Below are 22,851 nucleotides of genomic sequence, written 5' to 3' on the forward strand. Positions count from 1 at the left end.
AACATGTTTTGCTGCTAAACCAATGAAATCCATGACAAGGTTGGTTGGTTCTGTGTATTAGGACAAGGAGAAAGGATTGAAATGTACAAGACTTACATATGAAACCATTCCCAAACTAAGCCTTAGGAAAAATGTTGCCTTCTGGCCAACACAAATATTTGCTCTAAACTACGGTTCATTAAAGTAATCAATCAGCATTTTGAAACCATAACTCTTGAGGATGAATATAATATATACATTTTGTTTATGTCATGAATAACACATCCCACACCGACTAGCAATGGGATAACAAGTATGAGTCTTGATAAAATATGAATACTCTGCTGAAATGCTTTTAGATATTACAGTCGTTATATAGTGTTGCAGTCAGGGTGCTCAGCTACCCTGCCAAGGCATCTTGCCAGGTCTCAGTTGGACTGGCAGGTTTGTCTCAAACTTTGTCTCCAGATGGTCGACTGCTTCTTGGAGGGGCTTCGTATGCTGCTTCAGACTCCCTTTACTGTGGGAGGTGTTTGGATCATCAAAACCTTCCCGTTTGATCTGAAACGGCTCTTTAATCAACCCCATGGGTCCGGTGAAGGATTTTCTCCACCATTTCACATGATTGTGAAGTGTTTGACAACAGAACCTCACTTTCACGGTTGGGCACCCATCTTTGTTTTAGCAGCAAATGAATATGTTTTTTTGCAAAAGAATCAGAATCGGCTTTATTTGCCAAGGAAGTTGGCTCAACTGGAATTTACTATGGCAGGAAGGTGCACACGTTAAAACATATAAGAGTTTTAAATATAAAATATAGAAAATGTACAAGAGTATCTAAATAATTCTGACAGTTCTGACTAAAGGCAATTTGAATGAAAATGTAGAAAAAGTCCAGTAGGTCTGTCTGTGTGGGAATCTCCGTATATCCGTGTTTTGAATTGTTCATTTTTGATGAGACTTAGGCAAGTGCAAGGCCTACTTAAAATAATTGGGCATGTCATAACTGTGCACACTACTGGAAAAAGTTACTTTGTCCAACAGTCATTAACGTCACTGCTCTGTGCTTAAGAAAAGGGGTCATGTACATTTTAATCCTTTATTCATAAGATTTTACAGATTTTTATGTAAGATTTGTATTTCTCTTTTATCTGTGTCTTAAAAACACAACCTCCCAACCTTTTATTTCAACTTCGTTTTGAGGTTGTGGATCACTCCACTTGTCAAACTCAGTCTTCATGAATTCCGTTTCATTGCGGTTTGGCTTGTTGTTCTTGAGGGTTGGTGTTGCGAATCACAGAAGTTGGAGGGATGGAGAAAGAGCCGGAAAGAGTCGAAAGAATAGAACGTCTTATTTTTCCTTGTCGCTCATACATTCGTCATTTCAACCACCTTGGCTGGTTCTTACAGAAGTCAGAAGAATCCCAAGAACGACGTCTCTGTGTCCCATCAACAGCAATGTTTAAGAACCACTTCTGAGATTGACTTACCTAAGTCAGCCATGACAGGACTTAACCAAAGCTGTTTTCTCGAACGCCCCACAAAATATGCAGGGTGCCGCAACGGGGCTGTTGGTTTTCAAAACCCTTTGATTGCAAGACGACATTTAGCACCCTTGACATGTCATGCAACTGTCATGCAGCTAACACATGTCAGGAAATGTAAGTAACGACAAAGAAACCACACAGCTTTTCATCTTAGAGTCAGACAACACTGTCTGTGCCAGAGTTGGTGAAGATGTCCTAGACTGTAGAAAGACATGTTTGTTCACTGTGCCTGGGAGCAGAGATGTGGTTACTTTGTGATGTGGCTCTGACCGCTGACACACCATGAATTAGCTGAAATGAACTCAGTCTCATGCCGGAGCAAGAGGTGTTTTAAAAAGGTTGATAAATGATAAATGATACACTGTAGTGAGTAGTGAGTTATGGTAAAGAACTAACATTCATGGTCACATTCAGTATTAAAACGTATTTTAATTAGAAGACAGGTACAACATTGACACTCTTTCAATGGCAACTTACTGGACAGACACCATCCAGGAGGATCATGTCACAAAGATCCCACTTTTTCAGGTGCACAATAAAAAACATATCTGCTCTTTCCCAGGTTTTCAAGGTCTAAATCATTTAGTTTAACTAACTGAAGACGTTAAATGGGTTCAATGGGTTTTATTGGATGAATGCTCCAACGCAATTTTAAATAGCTCACATTCTATCACACGATAGTTCTCCAGTATCATACTACAGAGTTGAACGTAACATTTCCAACCCAATCCTGCTAGAAATTCCCTGTTTTGGTACAAAATGTCAACATGCTAGGATTTTCTTTGTCCTTCTCCCATGACTATCATTGTATTTGGCCTGAACATATGCAACTTTAAATGAGATGAAACATATCACAACTAGGAAAAATATGGAAATCGGACGGCTTTCTGATCATTCACAAAACACCAAAGGTTACAGTTTGATGTTGGGATGTACTCACATTGGTTAAAGTTGAGGTTAGGCTTGAGAATTGAGAATGCAAGTAGCAATGAAACATCTTCGACTGGAGAAAACACGAGCTGGGGGAACCTTTAGATCTCTCCACCTTCCTGCCTTTCTTCCCCACTATTTAAAATAACATGAATGCTTGTTGTCATTCAAACTCATCATTAAGATGATGTGTTGACAGTCAATCACTTCTAGTGTGAACACAAGAGTGTGTTGAACACACAGTGAATTAGTTATGAGTTGTGATTAACTATAGCAACGTGACTTGGAGAATAGGCCTGCTGTTCAGGTCTGCAAACCAGAAGCACACACACACACCTTCAACACACTCACCCAACACACACATACGCTTTTACACTGTGATGGGAAGAATCACCGAAAAATAACAGAAAGCTATTGCGATTCCTACTTGGCGGTTGTGTGGCTCAATCAAAGGCTACGTGTTTGCCTTTCTTGAAAAACCTGCGTAATATTGACCCACATATGATTGCCTTGTGCCCAATTATTTATTGAATTCAAACATTCAATAGGTGGATTTAGCTTGATTTGGAAATTATGTATTAATGTCAGAAGAATTGGAAATGTATTTATTTTTAAGTCAAAAGCTTAAAATAGTGTCCAGTTACTGTTAAGACCTGGCATACGGTTTGTGCAAGCACACCCTGTTGTAAGCATTTTAAAATGAGGTGAGTGAGTGAGTGAGTGAGTGAGTGACTGAGTGAGTGAGTGAGTGAGTGAGTGAGTGAGTGAGTGAGTGAGTGAGTGAGTGAGTGTGTGTGTGTGTGTGTGTGTGTGTGTGTGTGTGTGTGTGTGTGTGCGTGCGTGCGTGTGTGCGTGCGGAAGGGGGGGGGGGGTTTGGGGGGGCATGTTAAAGCAGAGTTATTTAGTGTATGCTGGGAAGACACTGATCAAATGAAGCAAGCATCCCTGCACATCAGATTGCTCGCACGGATCCATCCACTACCTGTCAAAACCTCTGAAATACTTATTTGGATCTGGCTCCACGGTAATGTGCCTGTCTCATACCTGCGTCAGCTGTTTTCGTCTCTGATGTGTGTAACTTCAGACGATTACCAGGACATTTAAATTGCAATTGTGTATCACCTGTTACGTCACAATGTTGGCACATTTGTTACAAACGAAGAGCGAACTCGAGCCTAGCCTAGACCAATCTAATTTGATTGATTCAATGCCGGATGACTGTAAAGGTGTCCGATTTGCCACGAGATTTATTCGATTAATTGTGATGTACAATACTAAATTATTTGACCTTTGTTCTCATTTAATTTGGACATTATACATGGACACGTTTGGAAATGGGAAATGTCTTTCAGGTAAAAAATGTCCCTCCAACTCTCCTCGCTCGCACTGACACTCAGCCCCCCCTCTCTCTCTCTCTCTCTCTCTCTCTCTCTCTCTCTCTCTCTCTCTCTCTCTCTCTCTCTCTCTCTCTCTCTCTCTCTCTCTCTCTCTCTCTCTCTCTCTCTCTCTCTCTCTCTCTCTCTCTCTCTCGCTCGCTCCGTTTTACACACAACCACACACTCACACACACAGAGGGAGACACACGATGCTCTATGGTGCAAAAAGCGCCAGTGGTGGTTTCGGTGCGTCAGTGATGGCAATTCATTTCTAGAACCAGTGTAGACAACACTAGTCGATTTTTTTCTCCCACTGGTAGCAGAGATCAGCTGTTGTTTCCTTCTACAATCATTCACTCTGATTATTGACCTAGGCTATTGAATTAAATTGTGAAGTTGGCTACCTTTTTGGGGCTAAATCCACTTCGTTAATATTTTCCGACAACTGAAAATACACTCCGGTCTAGCCGTTTCCTCTCTTATTCTTTGACATTATTGTTGAATGATGAAGGCTATGGTCGCTGTGTTTCTCTGTTACGGAGTGTCACGTAAGTTGCACACTTGAGTCAACTCTGAGAATTTGACTTATTTCTCTTAATTGTGTTAGCGTAAGATCTAGGTGGATAAGTTCTGTAATATGTTTTTTTAAATGTGTTTCTGCACAGTTTTTTTTTAAAGCCAAACTGTTGTATTTGCCAAAAGTATTTGTCAAATTCTAAGACGAGGACTACTGTGCTGTTGATTGGCATGCGAATTTTGGCCACTTCAGCTTTTATGTGTGTCTGTGAAGTCGATAAGGTTTTCAATTCCAGTATTGCATGTGTTTCTTCAGCTACAGGTCTGTCGTTGTGGGTATCAGAGTTAAACCATTTTGGTACTTATATTACGATTGTTATCGACACGGTTTCCTTTTCAGGTACTCTTTTCACATACAATAGACAGGCTTTTGTGAGCTTGATACATCGCTACTGTTGCTGAGTCTGGGTCATCACATGTTAACGCTTTTAAACATTTATCATCTTTTTCTTTCTTTGTGTGAGGGAAGGGGTGACGTGAGGGGTATTTACAGGGAAACAATACCTGAAGGAACCACCTATTCACATCCAATCCTGTATAAATAGGTGTCTGGCTCCAGGCAAGTTCTGGATTTTTTCCAAAAACAGGAACTCATTCTGTCACCTCATCCTATAACTATTTTTGAGAAACCCAGTACAATATAACCAGTACAACATCAATATGAGAATTCCAACAACCTGTTTAAACCAAATTTAAACCTGTTTCAATTTGATACATCGATTAATCTTAAAAGATATTGATGACCTACAAAATCCACAGATCTTAGAGAGGACACTACACTGTTACACAGATCTTGTTCACTGTTCACCAATCACTGTTAAGACAGACTTCAGTATCAGGGGATTTGCATATGAAAAATGCAGCATAATCCCATTGATATGCACCATGGTGCACTTTCCCCGTGCATTACCGTACAGTTTTACTGGAAATGTGGAGCTTTTAGGTCAAAGCATCTCAATATCTGACCTTTTCCAACTGAGTTAAACCTGAAATAGATTTGAAACAGAGTAGAACAAGAATCATCAACTACTTTCTTTTCTTACACAGTTGATGTAGGGTGAAGGAACTTCTGCAATGCCAGTGCTGGAAATGGCCTGAAACTAGACAGTCGTCGCAGGCAACATCAAATGACAGAAAAAACATTCTGGCAAAGTGTTTGTCAAAACATGGCAGATGTTCTATCGTCCGCAGACCTTGAACATGCCAATGAAATAGCAGGATTCTTTCTATCTGCCCGCAATTTTTTCATTGATAGATTTGATTTAAATAGCACAATGTTCAAAATGGACAGTAGAACATTAAATGCCAAATGGTGAGACAGGCTGGACTAGAGTGAATGCTCTAGAAAATGCTGCTCAAAGCAGAGTCGGATCACAGTGCTCAGCTACACACTTTACATTTACACTTTACATTTAGCAGGCGCTCTTATCCGGAACGACTTACAGTAAGTACAGGGACATTCACCCCGAGGCAAGTAGGGTGAAGTGCCTTGCCGGTGTGGCCGGGAATCGAACTGGCGACCTTCAGATTACTAGCCCGATTCCCTAACCGCTTAGCCATCTGAACCCCATGCGATACAGAGACATTTAACTGGATGACGAATGTATGATGCCAGGTCTATTCAGATGCAAAGCGGCTGAGGTTATGCCCACAAGACGACAACGATCGAACCTTATGAACTTGTTTATCACAGAGTAACATTTCAGCTTAATAACTGTGACTGTGCCTCATGTTATCGCTCACCACTGATGGGAAAACGAAAGGTTGTCAAAAAGGTCTTAGGTGCAAACTCTCTCAATCTTCTCTCTCACGTTTGTCTGTTACTGAGAAGACTTGGGTATTGTGATGAGGCCAGAGACACTTTCCTGGAGTGTGGATTGTCGTTATGAACGGCTTGAAGTTGGACTCTTCTGAGGACACAGTACAGGCCAAGCTGTTGGGTCAAGCTGTTGATAGCTGTCAAAAAGAGTTGTGATCTTAGATCAGGTCCTGTGCTCTTGGTCCATCAGCTCAGAGCATTGAGATGTAATCTCTGCTGTCAATACACTATTGAGCCTGTCGGGATGAGTGCTTTTGGATGTGGGATGTGAATGAATTGGAGTGAACGATACTGACTCACAGATGCCAGTTTATTGTTTACTTTAGTTCGAGTTCACAGATAATAAAGTTTAGGAAAGGGTAACGTCAAAGACACAGTGGTAGTGTTCTTGTTTTCTATATCTCGTATCTACATGATCGGCTATTTATTCAAACATGGATAAAAGGGCTGACTAACTGACAAGCAAGTTTTCCCAGGTATCCTTCGGGTGAACGATTAGGACGCCAGCCTCTTCTTTCTTAAGGCTGTGATCTTGTGTATCTAGTCAAGTAGTCACACTTTTGAAATGTTGATCCTTCTTTTGAACTTTCAGCGATGTTGACGTCATTCAACATCTCAGAGGAGAAGGCTAGCTGCCCCCTTGGCTATTTCCCCTGCGGGAATCTGAGCGCATGTCTGCCTCAGCTTCTACACTGCAATGGTGTTGACGACTGTGGAAATCAAGCTGATGAAGAAAACTGCGGTGAGTCACAATCAGGCTTTTTTTCTTTCCTTATTTACTCAATTTATTATAAAAAAAAGTTTTTGATGATATATTGTATTCGGTGTGTGGCTCGCTTTCATCACTGCACTCCAGACTTTGAAAATAAAGTGTCATGGCACATCCGACATGAGAGACAAATCCTGTGAAGTGGGTTTTTTTCTTTCATCAAGTAAAGTTCAGGAAATAGAATGAGAGTGTGACAGTATTGTCCCGTCAGTCAATATCATGTGAACAAACCAAATGATGTGAACAAAGTTAACCCACCGTTAGCAGATATTTACATTTAGTCATTTAGCAGACGCTCTTATCCAGAGCGACTTACAGTAAGTACAGGAACATTCCCTCTGAGGCAACTAGGGTGAAGTGCCTTGCCCAAGGACACAACGTCATTTGGCACGGCCGGTTATCGAACCAGTGACCTTCTGATTACTAGCCCGGTTCCCTAACCGCTCAGCCATCTGACTCCCTAGATATCATATATTATCTTAAATGTGTCATTAACAGACATTCTGTGTTTTGTCTACTAACGTCTACTGATGCAGTTACACCTGATCTGTGTGACGAGTCTCCTAGCACTCATAGTTTGTGTTTTCAGTTTCAGTTTCAAGTTTTCCTACTGGATCTTGATTGTGTTTTTGCTACTTATTCATCTCTTATGGTGTCAGTTTATTTAGCTTGCCTACATTTTGTTGCAACACTATGTGACTGAAGATCAGTATTGTATTGCTTAAGTACATTTTTATCTGTTATCCATGGAAAAAGATGAATTGCAGTACATGTTCACTCATGCAGTCTGGACAATACAACGGTTACGGTTACCTATATCTAGTGAATGGTAGGTGTCAAGACTTTTGTCATATCAGATGGCTGAGTGGTTAGGGAGTCGGGCTATTGATCAGAAGGTTGTTGGTTCGACTTCCAGCTGTGCCAAATGACGTTGTGTCCTTGGGCAAGGCACTTCACCCTACTTGCCTCAGGGAGAATGTCCCTGTACTTACTGTAAATCGCTCTGGATAAGAGTGTCTGCTAAAATGACTAAATGTAAAAAAAAAAGACTAAATGTCATATCTTTACTTTTTTAAAGATAACAGATGTATATTCCGTTACAAAGGTGCAATTAAAGGTCATTGATAAAACCCTTTGTAAAGGAAATGTCAGGTCAGATGGGCAAATAGTCTGTTGAAGGTTATTCAGCGCTGCACAGCTACCGTTGGACACAAAGGAATCACTGAGAAGAAAATGCTCAGCTCTCTTGTCTCTTATTGCTGCTGCACTGTCAGAGGGAGCTGTGATCCTGGAGCTTGTTCAGCCATATCCTGCTTTTTCTTCTTCTGATCTTTCTAAAGCAAGGGGTCAAAAAAGACATAAAACAACAACAATGTTAAAAGGACCGGTGTTCAGGAACTTCCTGAGCAAAGTGGAATTTCCAAAACACTGTAAAAATCTTATATTTTCAAAAGTCTAATCCTAATTTGTCAGACGTTGAAAGTGTTTACTGTGTGAAATTCATTATGAAGATTAAGTAGTAAAAGTTCAGACGACTGTGCTATATCACACCTGTCCATCATGTTGATAGCCAGCTCAATCAGGAAAAGGTTTCTGGTGAATACAGCATGCGGTATGTTAAACAAGATTACCACTGATTTTCAATGCGACACAATTTGAATTCCAACAAGTGGATTAATTCTTAATATTACCAATCAAACAGCTGCATTGCATTTATTATTTATTTTTAAAGCAAACACTGTCTCATTTCTCCATGGATAAGGATTGCAATTTTTTTGTATCATTCACATCAGTCAGAAGCATAAAAAAATCAAAGACTTGTCTGAACAGAAAAAAACTAAGTGTCGCCTCAGTGCTGTCTTTGCTAATTAAAAGTTGCCTTGTCATTGCTTATTAAGAACTTACAGGGCAGCTGGTGACCATGACGATCCTCAAAGTGCTTTCGTACAAATTCATAGTTTTCATTCTCTTGAGTCTTTGGTATGACAATTTAAATTCAATGCTTTGCAAATCCAGGGGCGGAGCCAGATGTTGTAAACATTTGGGGCTTAGCCAAAATCTAGGACCTTGTCTAGGTTTGATGTGCACTTTGAAAGGGACAGACCTGTAATGCGAGCAAGGGAAATCTTTTAGCACCCACATTTTAGGCTAAAAGATTCAGGGCTATTGAGAAAATATTTGGGGTTTAAGCAAACTCAACCTCTGCCCATGTCAGAATCAGAATTCGGTTTATTCGCCATGTATGTTATACAAAAACTGAATTTACTGTGGCAGGGAGGTGCAAACACTAAACATATATGAATCTTAAATGAAGTAAAGGTACAAAAGTTTAACTATTCCTAAGAACAAAACAATCTAAGAATAAACCATTTATTCTTAGATTGTTTAGTTCTTGGGAATGTTGCGATCCTGGCGAGCCTGCGGAGCAGGACATAAGCAAAGGTGAGACTCTGAAAGGGTCAGGCCATCTCACATGAAACCTCCAAACCCCAGTTGTACTGTGAGGCAGCATACTAAGGGTATCCCTGGAAAGGACCACGCAAAGGGGTTTGCTTTTCATTCATTATATTACATTTGGGGAGTCAGGTGGCTGAGCGGGTAGAGCATCGGGCTAGTAATCTGAAGATCGCCAGTTCGATTCCCGGCCGGTGCACATGACGTTGTGTCCTTGGGCAAGGCACTTCACCCTACTTGGCTCGGGGGGAATGTCCCTGTACTTACTGTAAGTCGCTCTGGATAAGAGCGTCTGCTAAATGACTAAATGTAATGTAATGTAATTTGACATGTATTAATTTAGCAGATGCTTTTATCCAAAGCGACTTTCAAGAAAGAGCTTTACAAAAGTGCATAGGTCAATGATCATAAACGAGATAGCTCTAAACAGCCAAAACATGAAGCATACATTGTGAAAAGCAAATCAGTTCCAATGGGAAGAAACATAAGAGCATTTAGTTAAACAAGTTACAATTAAAACAACAACAGTGTACCTATAGGAAAGCAAGCAACAATAATATAATTCACAGCGAGTACAAGAAGTTAAATCAGTTACAACTAACCAACAGGAACAACAAATCCCTCAATAAGAAATTAATTTAGCTGACACTTTTAATTCAAAGTAACATCTGTCTAACAGATGTATTAATAGTGCATTGTGATTAAAGATCAATTCATATTGGTCTAAACTTGTGCTGTGCAGGTGAAAAATGAAAAATGTAAAAAACTTTTGAGGATACGCTGGATATTATGGGTAATTGAATACTTGGTGATTTGTATTGTGGTTTGACGTCAGTGCTTTCCTAATTAGTTGATAGTGCAATCATGTGGAGGGCTATTCACTTCGAATACATTTCAATCAATGATGAACTGATTCACTGATTTGTTGGGCCGGCCGTGCAAACTTCTCTCACTGATTATTACTCAATAGAAATCTGATCATTGCTTCATTGTGCAGTCAGGGGGCTGAATTGGCACTTGGTACAGAATGTCAGCTCAGATGATCGCTAATTAATTATCATGCTTGACTATTCTGACGATGCCCCAGATCTAGGGTGAGTGCTCTAGGGTTACAGTTAGCCTCCAACTCTTTATCATTCCTGAGCATTAACAAGTCAAAATACGGGGATTAGGGATATGGCTAGGGTTAGGAATGGGGGCTACGGATGGGTCTAGGGATGGGGTTAGGGCCAGGGTTAGAGATGGGTCTGAAGATGGGGTTAGGGCTAGGGTTAGAGATGGGTCTGAAGATGGGGTTAGGGCTAGGGTTAGAGATGGGGTTAAGCTGCTCCACCATACGGCCTAAATATATAGGGTAGAAACTGAGGGGTTGCGTCCTTCATCCTAGATCCTAGAGTCCACTTTGGAATAAAAGGTTTTTTATTTGAGGAATACCGACAATCCTCTTGCAACATGCTTGACTGGACTGACAACAACAACACCTTTCCAAAGCACTACTGAGAGGATCAGGTGGTGTGGAGATAAAATACAAAAGGATCAAAGATGGGATTCAAGAAGGAGTTGACACAAATAGTACCTCTACCTTGTGATAGCTTCCCTGTTCAGATGCAGCACTTCTGTGCTACTGTAGGCCGACTGCCATACTGAGATTTATTGCTGCAAAGATATTTCCTACAAATCCAATTGCTTCTGCTTTTTGGCTTTGTCCTTGCTCGAAACAATGTTTTGATATATGACTGCTGCCTTAATAATACTAGAACGTACAAAGTATTTCTGACACAGTGTCAATATACCACAGGATCATTAAGAATGGATGATGACATGCAAATGTGTTTAACCTAACGATATTGTCTTGTCCAACGATCACCCAGATTGACTTTCCCCAACCTGCCTGAGGGAGATGTAATGTTGCGCTCCGCCTCACGGTTATTCATCTGCTTTCCTGCATTTGCAGGGCACTGTTCCTATGGGATTTAGCAGGCTCATTGTGTTTCATAAATCCACTCGCCACATTGACTACAAACCACAGAAAACACAAACACATGTGCCAACTTGTTTGCTAACGAGCTAAATCCTTGGGGCAGATCGACGTCTCCGGCTGTCAGTGTCTGCTCCTACAGAGGCAGATTGATCAGTTGTGGTTGGCTTTGGCTCAAGGGAAAGGGGGAGAGGATGGGAGATGGTGAAAAGAGAATGTGATCTAGAAATAACGTACGGCCGCGGCTTATCTACTCTGTTATGAGAAAAAACCTTGGCGTAATCTCAGGAAGAAAATAATACTACAACGTGACACATCCTCTTCTTTTAATGCCTGTTCACGTCAGATCTGTAACTAAGAGTTCGTTTTTAACAAGAAGAAATCAGAAATTCCTGGGTTGATGGGGAGATGTGCTTAAATTGATGAACTGTACTGTGTATTTACAACTCTTCCAGCAGCTTGGGGAGCAATTTCTTTGAAAACGAGAACAGAACAGAGCAATGCAAAATGCAAGAACCCTATCTGCTTTAATTTCCAACATCCTGCATAAATCCTCTCTCAAAATGTTTTATCTTTCTGTTCTTTTGTGTCACGCACCCTCTCACCAAGACACGGTCTGTGTTTTCTGAGTCTCTCCTCTGAGATAGAGTTCACCTAATCACGATAATTCCTCCAATACAGAACACCAGCTGTAGTGTCGTTATTATTTACATCTGGAGATAGTGGCAGGTTCTCTGGAGGTCTGGTCCTCACTTTCACCTGGTTCCAAGGTGCTGCTGTTTAGGAGATACACATGCTGAATGTGGTCGCTCAAAGAAACCACTACAGATCTAAGAGCCTCGCATGTGGGGAACACAGATAGATAGAGGGGGTCTGATCAGCAGGGTAGATTGATGACTCATTCTCATTGCAAGCCTGTGTGTGTGCGTGTGGTATGTGTGTGTGCGTGCGTGTGGTATTTGTGTGTGTGTGTGTGTGTGTGTGTGTGTACAATGTGTGTGTGAAAGACTGCAAGACTATAGAGAAAGAGAGAGGGAAAGAGAGAGAGACAGAGAAAGTTTGTGCTGTGTGGGAGTTACGCATATGCACACTGCACTCTGCACTGGACTGCGAGGAAGGCAGATAATTACATACATCTTCAGGGCATCATCAATGTTTTGCTGCTTTATCGGCATTATAGGTTAAAAACAGCCTTTGCGTTGGGTTGAAGGCCACTGCAGACAGATGATTTCTACAACTACTACTATAGTAGTAGCAACTACTATTCAGCAACACTTTCTGATAGTCAGGATTTGCATAGAACAAGCATTTATCCTTACAGTAACTCCAAGGTCAGTTATCGTAAGAGAGTAAAAGGAGGAGGGGTTAAATCCAATATGCAACATCCAGTTAGTTAATCCTATTATACAAATCTATATACAAATCTGTTGTCACGTGAACTGTGTTCTTTGTAGATATTTTCTTTGAAGCCTAAAACCATTTTTGAATCATAAATGCTGTAGACAGTTTGCCTTGCTTCGTTATAATATGTTATGAGCATATTGTGAAGAAGCTGTGAATACATTTGGTATAAATTAATGTTTCTACAACTGTCACAATTCTGTCATCATAAAGTTAATATTTCATGACCGCATGCTATGCTGTTAGGTCACCATTTGAATTGAAGGAAATAAAATATTTATAAACTGTTACATTTTAAGATGTGCCCAATTTCTGCCCTCTTTATTTTCTGCCAAAATGATCTTTTGGGATGTTTCCTAAGATGTCTCTCTGCAAGTGCTTCCTTTAATACTGCACTGGTCTCTACTATGAGCAGAATATTTGTATTTTGTCAAGTGGCTTCTTGCATAGAGATATGAGTCATGCTAATATTTAAACTCAAGAGTTGAAACCCGCCGATGAAACTTCCGAATATTAAGTGGGAAAGCGAATGCATGCAAAAACAAGCTCTTGGTCATTTATCAAATGTAAATCTGAAAGCCTGATTGTGAACTGATGAAGACAATTTTTCAAGGTACTGTGCTGTACATTGAAATATGTCTGCAGTTGCTTAAAAACAACTGTGTTCACTGTTTGCAGTTTCAGTGGTCATGTGTTGATGGATGACTAGACATAAGTATTGGCTTCTTGTTTATTAATCGTTCACTAGTTTTGGATTTCAGATTTACAGAAGAATGTAATTGCTATCCACCTCTTTGACCAGTTTGAATGAATTATCTTAGTCATTGTCACCATTCACCATTAATATAGAAGATAATGCTGACATTAGTGATGGGAATGAACACTGAAATGAATCTACGTTTATTACAGTAAAACAAGATGAAAAATACACTAGATGCTCACCAGGAAAAACCTCTGGTGTTGATTGTAAATGATAATAAGAATCTCCCAAAATATCTGCAAACATTTCAGCTGCAAATGAACAAATCTTCATATATTTTTGCATGTTTATTGATGTTGTAATGTGCAGAATCAAGATGTTTTTACGTAATACTGAAAACTGGCACACTGTAGTTATTTTCTTAGCAGCTGCCATGTTTATCACAGAGATTAGTGTAGTTGACATGAGAGATGAGTTAACCAAAGAGAATTCTGTGTCACAAGCAAAACTTAAAAAGCAAAACTTAAAAAATCGTATAAGCTCACTTACTGAAACACAGTGCGTGCTTTTAAGGGAAAACGTAGGAGGTAATTAAATACATATATAAATCATACTTCTGTATTGGTAAGGCATAAAGAAGCAAGATCCGAATCAGAATCCTGTTTATTGCCAAGTAAGTTTACACATACAACAAATATGCTTTGGTAGGTTGGTGCATAAGCACTTTGAGATTTGTTTCAAATGGAAAGTGTGTTACAAATAAAATCTATTATTATTATTATAACAATAAAGATGGTAAGTAGATAAAACAAGTACTGAAATACAACAAAATATATATACATTAAGATACAAAATAAACATTCTAAAAAAGTAATAAAATGTTTCCAATATTACTTAAATAAGTGAAGAGCATTAAAGGATGTACATAAATTCACAGTATGAAGTTTAAGAAGCAGTCGTATGCCATAATAATGTGCTCATTTAGCAGACTTTTTTGATTCAAAATAACAGGCAGAGGAAGATTTGAACCTGCAACTTCTTGATCTGTAATCAAACAAACCCTACCACTGAGCTATACCCAACCCAGCTGAAGGGGGAAGGAATGATGACAGAGAAATGGACATTGGCTGATGAAAGACCATATTCCTCACATAAAATAACCAGCCTGCACATTTAAATCTTTTACTGGTGCATCACTGAAGGAAAAAATGTTTTAAATGCGTGGCAGTTGTGATTGATGAGGCCATGGCTAAAAGGCAACAAAACATCAGGTCCATTTGCACACATAAATGGAACTTGTTAAAGTAGACAGATTTTTCTTGTCAGACTAATGACTTCTCTGTGTCAAAACAAGTTGACTTGATCTGTTTACTAGAAACTGAACCCAAAGGTCAATGTATGTGTATCCTTCAGCTGGGTAAGAAAAAACTTTTTCAATTAAAATTCCGGTACGTTATCAAAAGAGTCCTTAAGGGCTACCAAGGTCATACTTTCTAGGACATGCAAGGGCATTAAATGAGAGATGGACTGAATTAATAATGAAAATGTAAAGAGCTTGCCTCAATGTCGACTTTTGCTCTTGGGTTGCTATAGGTAATGGATATTTTCCCAGAGTTTTGTCATATTGTGCTTAATATATATTTTTCCTAGGAGACAACAATGGGTGGCCTCATCTCTTCGACAAATACTTTGGGATCCCAAACTACGACCTTGGAACCAAATCCAATACGTGCTGTGAGTACTTTGTGCATAGCAGTTCATTACTGTACACATACTAAATAACTGTACACCTTTATCCTAATGAGGATGTTTCTATGACCTGGGAAATGTACTCTTACAGAAAAACTGTATCAATTACGTGTATCTACAGTACAAAACCGTTTTTTTCAATACATGAAAATAACACGACAATATGACAAATACTGGCATGGATTTACAGCTCATCTCGTAATTGATGATAGAGAAATGAAAATTAAGTATAAAATCAGGATTGTTCAGACTGCCTGTGAGGTATTTTGTTTGCCATGGCTGTATTATGTCTGCAGACTTCGTGATTGGAAAACCTTTTATGCAAACAGTGAAAGCAATTACTTAGTAGGAATGTTGACCTACACTCACTATTTACTGTAGTGGTCAGGACTGACTTTTCCAAAGGAAAAGGGCAAACCATCAAAATGTATTTGATTTGAGTTCGGAATTCTTTCTGCTAATTTGAATAATCGAGACAAAATGACATCAGAAAGATCTGTTTACATGTTGGTATTCTGTTTACATGTTGGTATTCTGTTCGTTGTTGTTAGGGTTAGAGTAAAGGAGGAGAGCAGAGATGGAGATTGAGAGCCTGGAGAGAGGTGAGGGAGACAGGGAGACAGGGAGAGAGGGAGAGAGGGGGAGAGAGAGAGAGAGAGAGAGAGAGAGAGAGAGAGAGAGAGAGAGAGAGAGAGAGAGAGAGAGAGAGAGCAGTGAGGAGGGAAGGTGGTGAGACAGGAATAGAAACTAACAAGTGAGATGTATAGATGGTGGTTGATTGTATGTTGTCACCTATGGCCTGGTCTCAGATGATATACATCAGGTGTGGGTTAGAAATGATTGGCTGATGGTTATCAAGATTATGTGCTAGTAGCTGGCTATTGTGTGGTCTTCTCTCAACCCTGAGTTACTGTATACCTCCATTATTTAAAGAGACACTTCTCGATATCAAACTCAATACACATGAAAAGTTATGTCTTGCAATTTACACCGTTTTCGAATGAAATCAGGGAGATGAAAACACGAAATGAGGACCATAAAGATCTTTGGTGACATCTTAACACACCAACATTGTCTGAGGGTGTGAGCCGTTATGTAATCTTAATTCAATGAATTTTATGCAGAGAATTTTATATTTCAGACAGGTTTCAAATGTAACGAAATGTGAAAAAGGTTTCTATCATGGCGGTTTTAGACTATCAATCTTTTCCAGTCATTACTCCTGCTTTTTGTGTCAGCTCTGTGATTTATTTCAATTTGGGAGATGAAACGATCTACATAACATTGGCACACCTCACACATTGGCATAGCAACACATCAGTATGGGCGAGGGGCATTTCTTATATTCATATTATGTGATTGAACTCTTCTTTTTTTTTTATGCAAATTTCCCAAGATAGGCTAGATAGATTTTTTTCACTTAAAATAGGGAGATGTCAAGTGTAAGAAACTGCAAAGAATTGTCTATACTTGTGATGTGATCATTCAAATATATTCACTCAGTAACAGATCATTAGATGAAGTCTGTAGACTGAAGACATATTTTATCGTCTCACCTGCTACTCTGAGTTGATAGCCTGTCTGGCCTCTCTCTCTCCTGCTCTGCCGGAAACTGCTCTCCTGCCACGATCGTGGTACATCCAAAAGATTAATATGAGAAACAGATCTTCATTGCCCATAACTACCGTATAGGCTTTTCATTGTGATGAATCACTGACAACTAAAAATCATTTTTTATATAATGACACTTAGTTTTCAACTACCGCTAACTACACCTAACCCTATAATGTTCATTTAGCACAGAGAGGGTGGGGTGAAGCTACCTCATGATCTGCGTTTAAAGGATCTACAACTAAGCTATCCATCCCCATAATGAAGATTAAACCAAAGACAGTGATGAATACAATCAATACTAATACATTAGCCATTGGTTTCCACACACGTTCAAATGAATAGTCACTAGAAGTAAAACCTCACCTTGACATGCATATACAGAAGCCTATCACTATAGCAGTTCGCTTTAACGGTGGCTGCTGTTCGTACGGCATCACGGGTAGAAATCCTGAAGATAATTAGGCTTAGAAATGTTCAAATAGTGAATTCATGTATTCATTATTTTCTTTTTTTTGTACGCCGTAAGCATGTTCTAAATCTTTTTCAATACAAGCGCTTCTTCTAAACCCGAATACCTCGATAGCACAGCATTAGCACACTTGAACGAGCATTAGCCAAACTTTCAAGGGCACTATAGTGTATAAGGTCTTTGTTTATTTCCCTGCTGTGCAAGCGTTTTTTATTATTTATTTCGCGGTACAATGAGGGCTGGCTGACAGTAACCTCCTCGGCACGGCCCGCAATTCTTCACATGGAAACTGACGCTTGGATCGTCATGCCTACTTGCACAATAGGCCTAATGTGTTTGCCTTTCCTTTTGCATTGAGAGGCTCTTACCCAACATTTTTATTGAAGAAGATACACAATTTAGCCTACTTGTAAGAGTGTAGACTTGGTTTGAATATTGGGGGGTTCCCCCCTTCCCCCCCACACGCACACACACGCACGCACAAACTGCTCCCTTGCTTGTACAGCTAAGGATTTATTTACATATTGTAACAATTTGATTTATCAGCATATCTCTGTTGGCTCCTGGGCTAGCGATTTCTTCTCAGTCAATTATAAGTTTTAAGAGTGCTTCCATTCCGCGGCGGGCATCGTTTGGCAATAATGAGCACAAGAAAATATATTAGTCATGAAAGACACTCAATTTGTTCTGCCAGTTATCCAGACGTTTGACTGATGTAAAGAGTTGCTGAATCATTTGACTTGGGTTTCTGTGTTCCACTTCTAATTTAGTGGCCTACATAGAGCACCCCCCATACCATGCAATGATTTTACCAGCCTTTGATCACGCTGTGTGCATTCTTGGCCCCAGTAACTGTTTGATGGGACTAAGATTTGGGTTTGTGATAGTCCATATTCATAAGCCTGTCATGGCCAAGGGAATTGTTGAGTTGGTCACAAAAACATCCATGTTGTATCAAGAATACTGCACAATCACGTACATAGCTTTAAAACAGATGGTGAATGGTTGAAATAAACAAACAAATGAGCTAAATAAGTAAATAACTACAAGGGTTGGTAAATAATGAACTAAACTGATTAAACCTGTTTGGTACAATTGTTATGATAGTATGAGAGTTCAGACATGGTGTTTCCCTGCTATTTTGTCCTACACGCACGCACACACACATACCACACGCACACACACACACAGGCTTGCAATGAGAATGAGTCATCAATCTACCCTGCTGATCAGACCCCCTCTAACTATCTGTGTTCCCCACACTCGAAGCTCTTAGATCTGTAGTGGTTTCTTTGAGCGACCACATTCAGCATGTGTATCTCCTGTTTTTTTGAGGGCCCCCATTCAAATGGGGATGTATTGGAAGTAATTATGCAAGTTGTTTCACAAGTTTAAATTATTAAAAGTGCTTCTCTCGAGATGCTAAAAGATGTCAATCGCAGATGTGGAGTAGGGGAACTGTCTCCAAAACACTTGTTTGCTTTGATGGAGCCACAGAGATAGAGGTAGGAAACAAATCTGACAGGACATGGTTTTAGTTTAATCCAACCAGGCTGAGATTACAGAATTCTTCTGTATAGTGTTTGACAATGCAAACTACGCACAATTCGTTCCAGCTTACCACTGAGCAGAACACTTGTGTGGTACTTAACTGTTAATTCTACCATATTTTCCCTCCCAGTTTTTCAGAGTGAAAGTCATTCTGCATTAAAACATATCTTGTCCATCTGGTACAGAACCTCTACCATAAATAAGTTCTACACACACACGCACACACACTCACACACACACACACATGTTCAGTTATACAGTCTGTCACTGAGTAAAACACATTTCGGGGAGGTAATTGTTCGTTCTTGCTACTCAGGCTGTTTGACAGCACCAGCTGTGGATTGTGACACTTTCCTTCCTTTAGTGCTGGGCCTGGTTCCTGATCGGTGTCAGTGCCGAGACCTGGAACTGGACTGTGACGGCGCTCAGCTCCAGGACGTGCCCACCGTGGCTGTGAATGTCACCATGATGTGAGTGGCTGAAACAAGGCCGTTTGCACCCACAGCGATTCATCCTCTTACCCAGGGTTATTCAGCCTCTCACCCAGGGGTATTCAGCCTCTTACCCAGGGTTATTCAGCCTCTCACCCAGGGGTATTCATCCTCTCACCCAGGGTTATTCAGCCTCTCACCCAGGGGTATTCAGCCTCTTACCCAGGGTTATTCAGCCTCTCACCCAGGTGCAAAGGTTTCTTTTCAGACGTGGGTGGGACAGCTTTCTTAAATATCTGAAGATGCGGTCGTTAGAGATGATTTTCTTGATAAAAAGTGTGTGGTGGGAAGGGGGGGGGGCAGATTTCATGTTTTCAGTAAGTGGGACGTGTCCTACCCTTGTATAATGAAATCTCTGCACCTGGTCACACCAGAGAGAGCCTCTGGAGCCTGGCTTGGCTCCCGTCCACCGGAGGAGCAGCCAGATGGGGAGAGGCAGGGTTCACAGTCAGGTCTCTCCATGGGAGACGAATGTTCTTCTCATCCTGCCTTCAGTGTGAACACTACTTACTTGTAGGCCTTGAATCATGGTCTCTGCTTGTTTTTGTTGTTGTATCTTGTTTGAGACAGTCTGGGACTGGGACAGGATCTGAAAAAAGGATGGATCTTAAAATATGATTTTTGCCTCCGTAGTCTTGGTCTAAGAGTGGGTCTATACGTGTTGGATTTAGATCTATAATATGGGTGGTCTGGGTTGCCTGGTTCTGTTGGAATGTGCCAGTTTGAAATACATCTGTGATTGAATAGAGAGTTCAGTTAAAGTTCACCCAACTCATAAAGTAATCATAATGATAAAATGTTCGTTATTTATTTCACAAGAATGACAATACTAAATTAGCATACTGAAAATCGTTTTTTCTCAATGCTCCCTTTTTGAGAGTCATTGCGTTTCATTTTGATAATGGCTTATTTGGGGTGTATAATGATTTCGGCCCATTAGGGACATCCTGCTCTGGAAAACTATTCAACTGGCAGACAATGCATAGTGGTTGGCTCTTTGCTGGCTTAATATGCTGGGAGAGAAATTCAATTGTGTCAATTACCCATTGTTGGATCTTCCTCTAATTGGGTCAATGTTCATTACGGCCCACTATCCTTCTCAGCTTTCCTATCTATTGTTTCCCTTGTCTTGGTATGCAGACCTTGGATAGACCACAGCTTGGTCTGCATCCTCTGGTAAATGGGGTTGAAGGTTTAATTGAGGTGGAATAGTTTTAGTTGATGCTTTCCTTTCAAATGGAAATATTTTGTGTTATCTGAGTCTCACTTCAGAAGAATTGATTCAACTGAAATAATGTTGTGTGGACCGTGAACCGTCCATACAAAATCTAATTGGGGATTTCAGGTTGTTGGTATTCTAGGTGCCATATATAAATTATATTTGTTCCAAATAATTTCGCAATTGATTAATGCATGTTGGTCAAACTTGTTTGTGTGGAAGGTTATTAAATTCACAGACCTCTTTGAACGAACCTTGAACCCTGACAGGTCCTTACAAAGGAACAGACTTCGGAAACTGAATGCTGACATATTCTACAAGTACCAGAGCCTTCAGAAACTGTAAGTTGTATGTGATTAATTAGCAGTTTACATTTCATAAAGGGGGCAACATCAACCAAATGCAGCACGCAGAGTGGGTTTTAGGCTGTAATAATTCTGGATTTATTTCTGTTTCCACACACTCTGCAAACACAAACACTGGGATTAACAACAGACACTAAACTGAAGAGGCTGTCTACCCACTTTAGGATCTCTGTGCCAGAATCCTACAATCAATGAATATGCCTGTTATGGTACCAAAGAAGCCCATCCACAATGGCTTTGTGAAGATTTTAACAAACCCATATATAAAAATATAAGTTGATAGCGTATGATTCACTCCATGGTAATTGTAGCTGTTGTTTTTTTTAAAAATAAGTTGGAGCCTGTTGACAGTATGCTGCCAGATCTCTCCCACTTCCACGGCCTTTTGGCTGTGAAAGGAGGTCAGCTTTTTAGCATGCCTCAAAGGTGTTTTAAGGATTATAGTATTCCGTCCAAGCGTTCAAAACAAAAACTAGAGAGCATGAAACTCGTTTGTGCCTCATTTTACTGTTTTTCCTCCACCAGTGATGAAGTTGTAGAGGATGCATCCGTACTAATCGGAGAGGGTTCTGAGCCTTTGTATTTGAGGGAGTTTTGGGTCTACAGCTTTCATAACAGTGCCAGCGACTCTCTCCGGTTTGACAGCTGCCAAGAAATATGCTTCTGTGCTGTAAACAGAACCACTCGCTTTAGCTCAGTCATGGTGCTCAATGAAATCTATAATTAGTGCTGACTGTGTGACACACTGAGGTACTGTGGAAGTTGTTATTTATTTATTATTTGGCACTTTGACAAACAACTGCCACTTATCTTTAATTTAGTGTTTTTACTTCATCTTCTTACTTCAGATATCTCCAACACAACAGGATTCGAGCTGTGAGTCCCAGTGCATTCAGAGGGCTTTACAACTTGACAAGACTGTAAGTTTCTCATTACCATGCCAGCTCAGTAGAACATTTCATGTCAAATGTGATAACAGTTTAGGCTGTCTGTAAACTTGCCACTGGTACAACTTCTCTAAATAGTTTGGCAAAATACAATGTCAATCCTTGGGTCAGTCTTGAGCAAACTTGATGAAAAGTTAATTTAAGAAAGTAACATATGGGGGGGTCAGATGGCTGAGCGGTTAGGGAGTAGGGCTGTTAATCAGAAGGTTGTTGGTTCGATTCCTGGCCATACCAAATGACGTTGTGTCCTTGGGCAAGGCACTTCACTCTACTTGCCTCGGGGAGAATGTCCCTGTACTTACTGTATGTCGCTCAGGATAAGAGCGTCTGCTAAATGTAACAAACATAATTTTTTATCCTGCTACATGGTCTAGTAAACGTTATTTTCTTCTGCTCAGATATTTAAGCTACAACAAGATCTCCATTCTGATGCCCGGAGTGTTTCAGGACCTGCACAAGTTGGAGTGGTTGTATGTTTCATTCTCGATCCTAGCACATATCTTATGGAGAAGATCTACAAGTACTGTCTATGATGTCGCTTGGTGGCACACAGCTAATGTAGTGGAATACACCACGATACAAACATTGTATTGGAGTATCATTTAAAGCAGCGTCAAAGTACTTCACTAAATAAGGGACTGATTACATACACTGTGCCCATCTTGGTTTCAGGATCCTCGAAAACAACAATATCCATCAAATCTCCTCACTGACATTCTCTGGGTTGCGCTCATTGGTTCTTCTGTGAGTTTTATTTCTATCTACACCTACTTGAATTCTACTTTCTTCTCTCCAGTCTGTGATGTCCTTTTTATATGCACATTATTAAAGGGGCCGCCTGTTGAGGGTCCATGGTGATTTATTCAGATTGACAGTGAATCTTGTCTTTGATCGGCAAATACAACTAACCCCTTTGT

General features: G+C 40.2%; 1 protein-coding gene across 1 annotated transcript in view; it reads left to right on the plus strand.

The window, feature by feature from the left end:
* The first annotated feature begins 4,097 nt into the window (after nucleotides 1–4,097).
* The window catches only part of rxfp1 (relaxin family peptide receptor 1), a 28,423-nt gene continuing 9,669 nt past the window's right edge, over nucleotides 4,098–22,851 (plus strand). Inside the window, exons 1-8 of the mRNA XM_047029558.1 lie at nucleotides 4,098–4,380; nucleotides 6,820–6,969; nucleotides 15,180–15,263; nucleotides 19,277–19,382; nucleotides 20,892–20,963; nucleotides 21,836–21,907; nucleotides 22,333–22,404; nucleotides 22,607–22,678. Coding sequence (XP_046885514.1) covers nucleotides 4,335–4,380; nucleotides 6,820–6,969; nucleotides 15,180–15,263; nucleotides 19,277–19,382; nucleotides 20,892–20,963; nucleotides 21,836–21,907; nucleotides 22,333–22,404; nucleotides 22,607–22,678 — 674 coding nt within the window. The 5' untranslated portion in view covers nucleotides 4,098–4,334. The remainder of the gene's footprint in view (nucleotides 4,381–6,819; nucleotides 6,970–15,179; nucleotides 15,264–19,276; nucleotides 19,383–20,891; nucleotides 20,964–21,835; nucleotides 21,908–22,332; nucleotides 22,405–22,606; nucleotides 22,679–22,851) is intronic.

Source organism: Hypomesus transpacificus, chromosome 1 (assembly GCF_021917145.1).
Source record: "Hypomesus transpacificus isolate Combined female chromosome 1, fHypTra1, whole genome shotgun sequence".
Lineage (NCBI taxonomy): Eukaryota > Metazoa > Chordata > Actinopteri > Osmeriformes > Osmeridae > Hypomesus > Hypomesus transpacificus.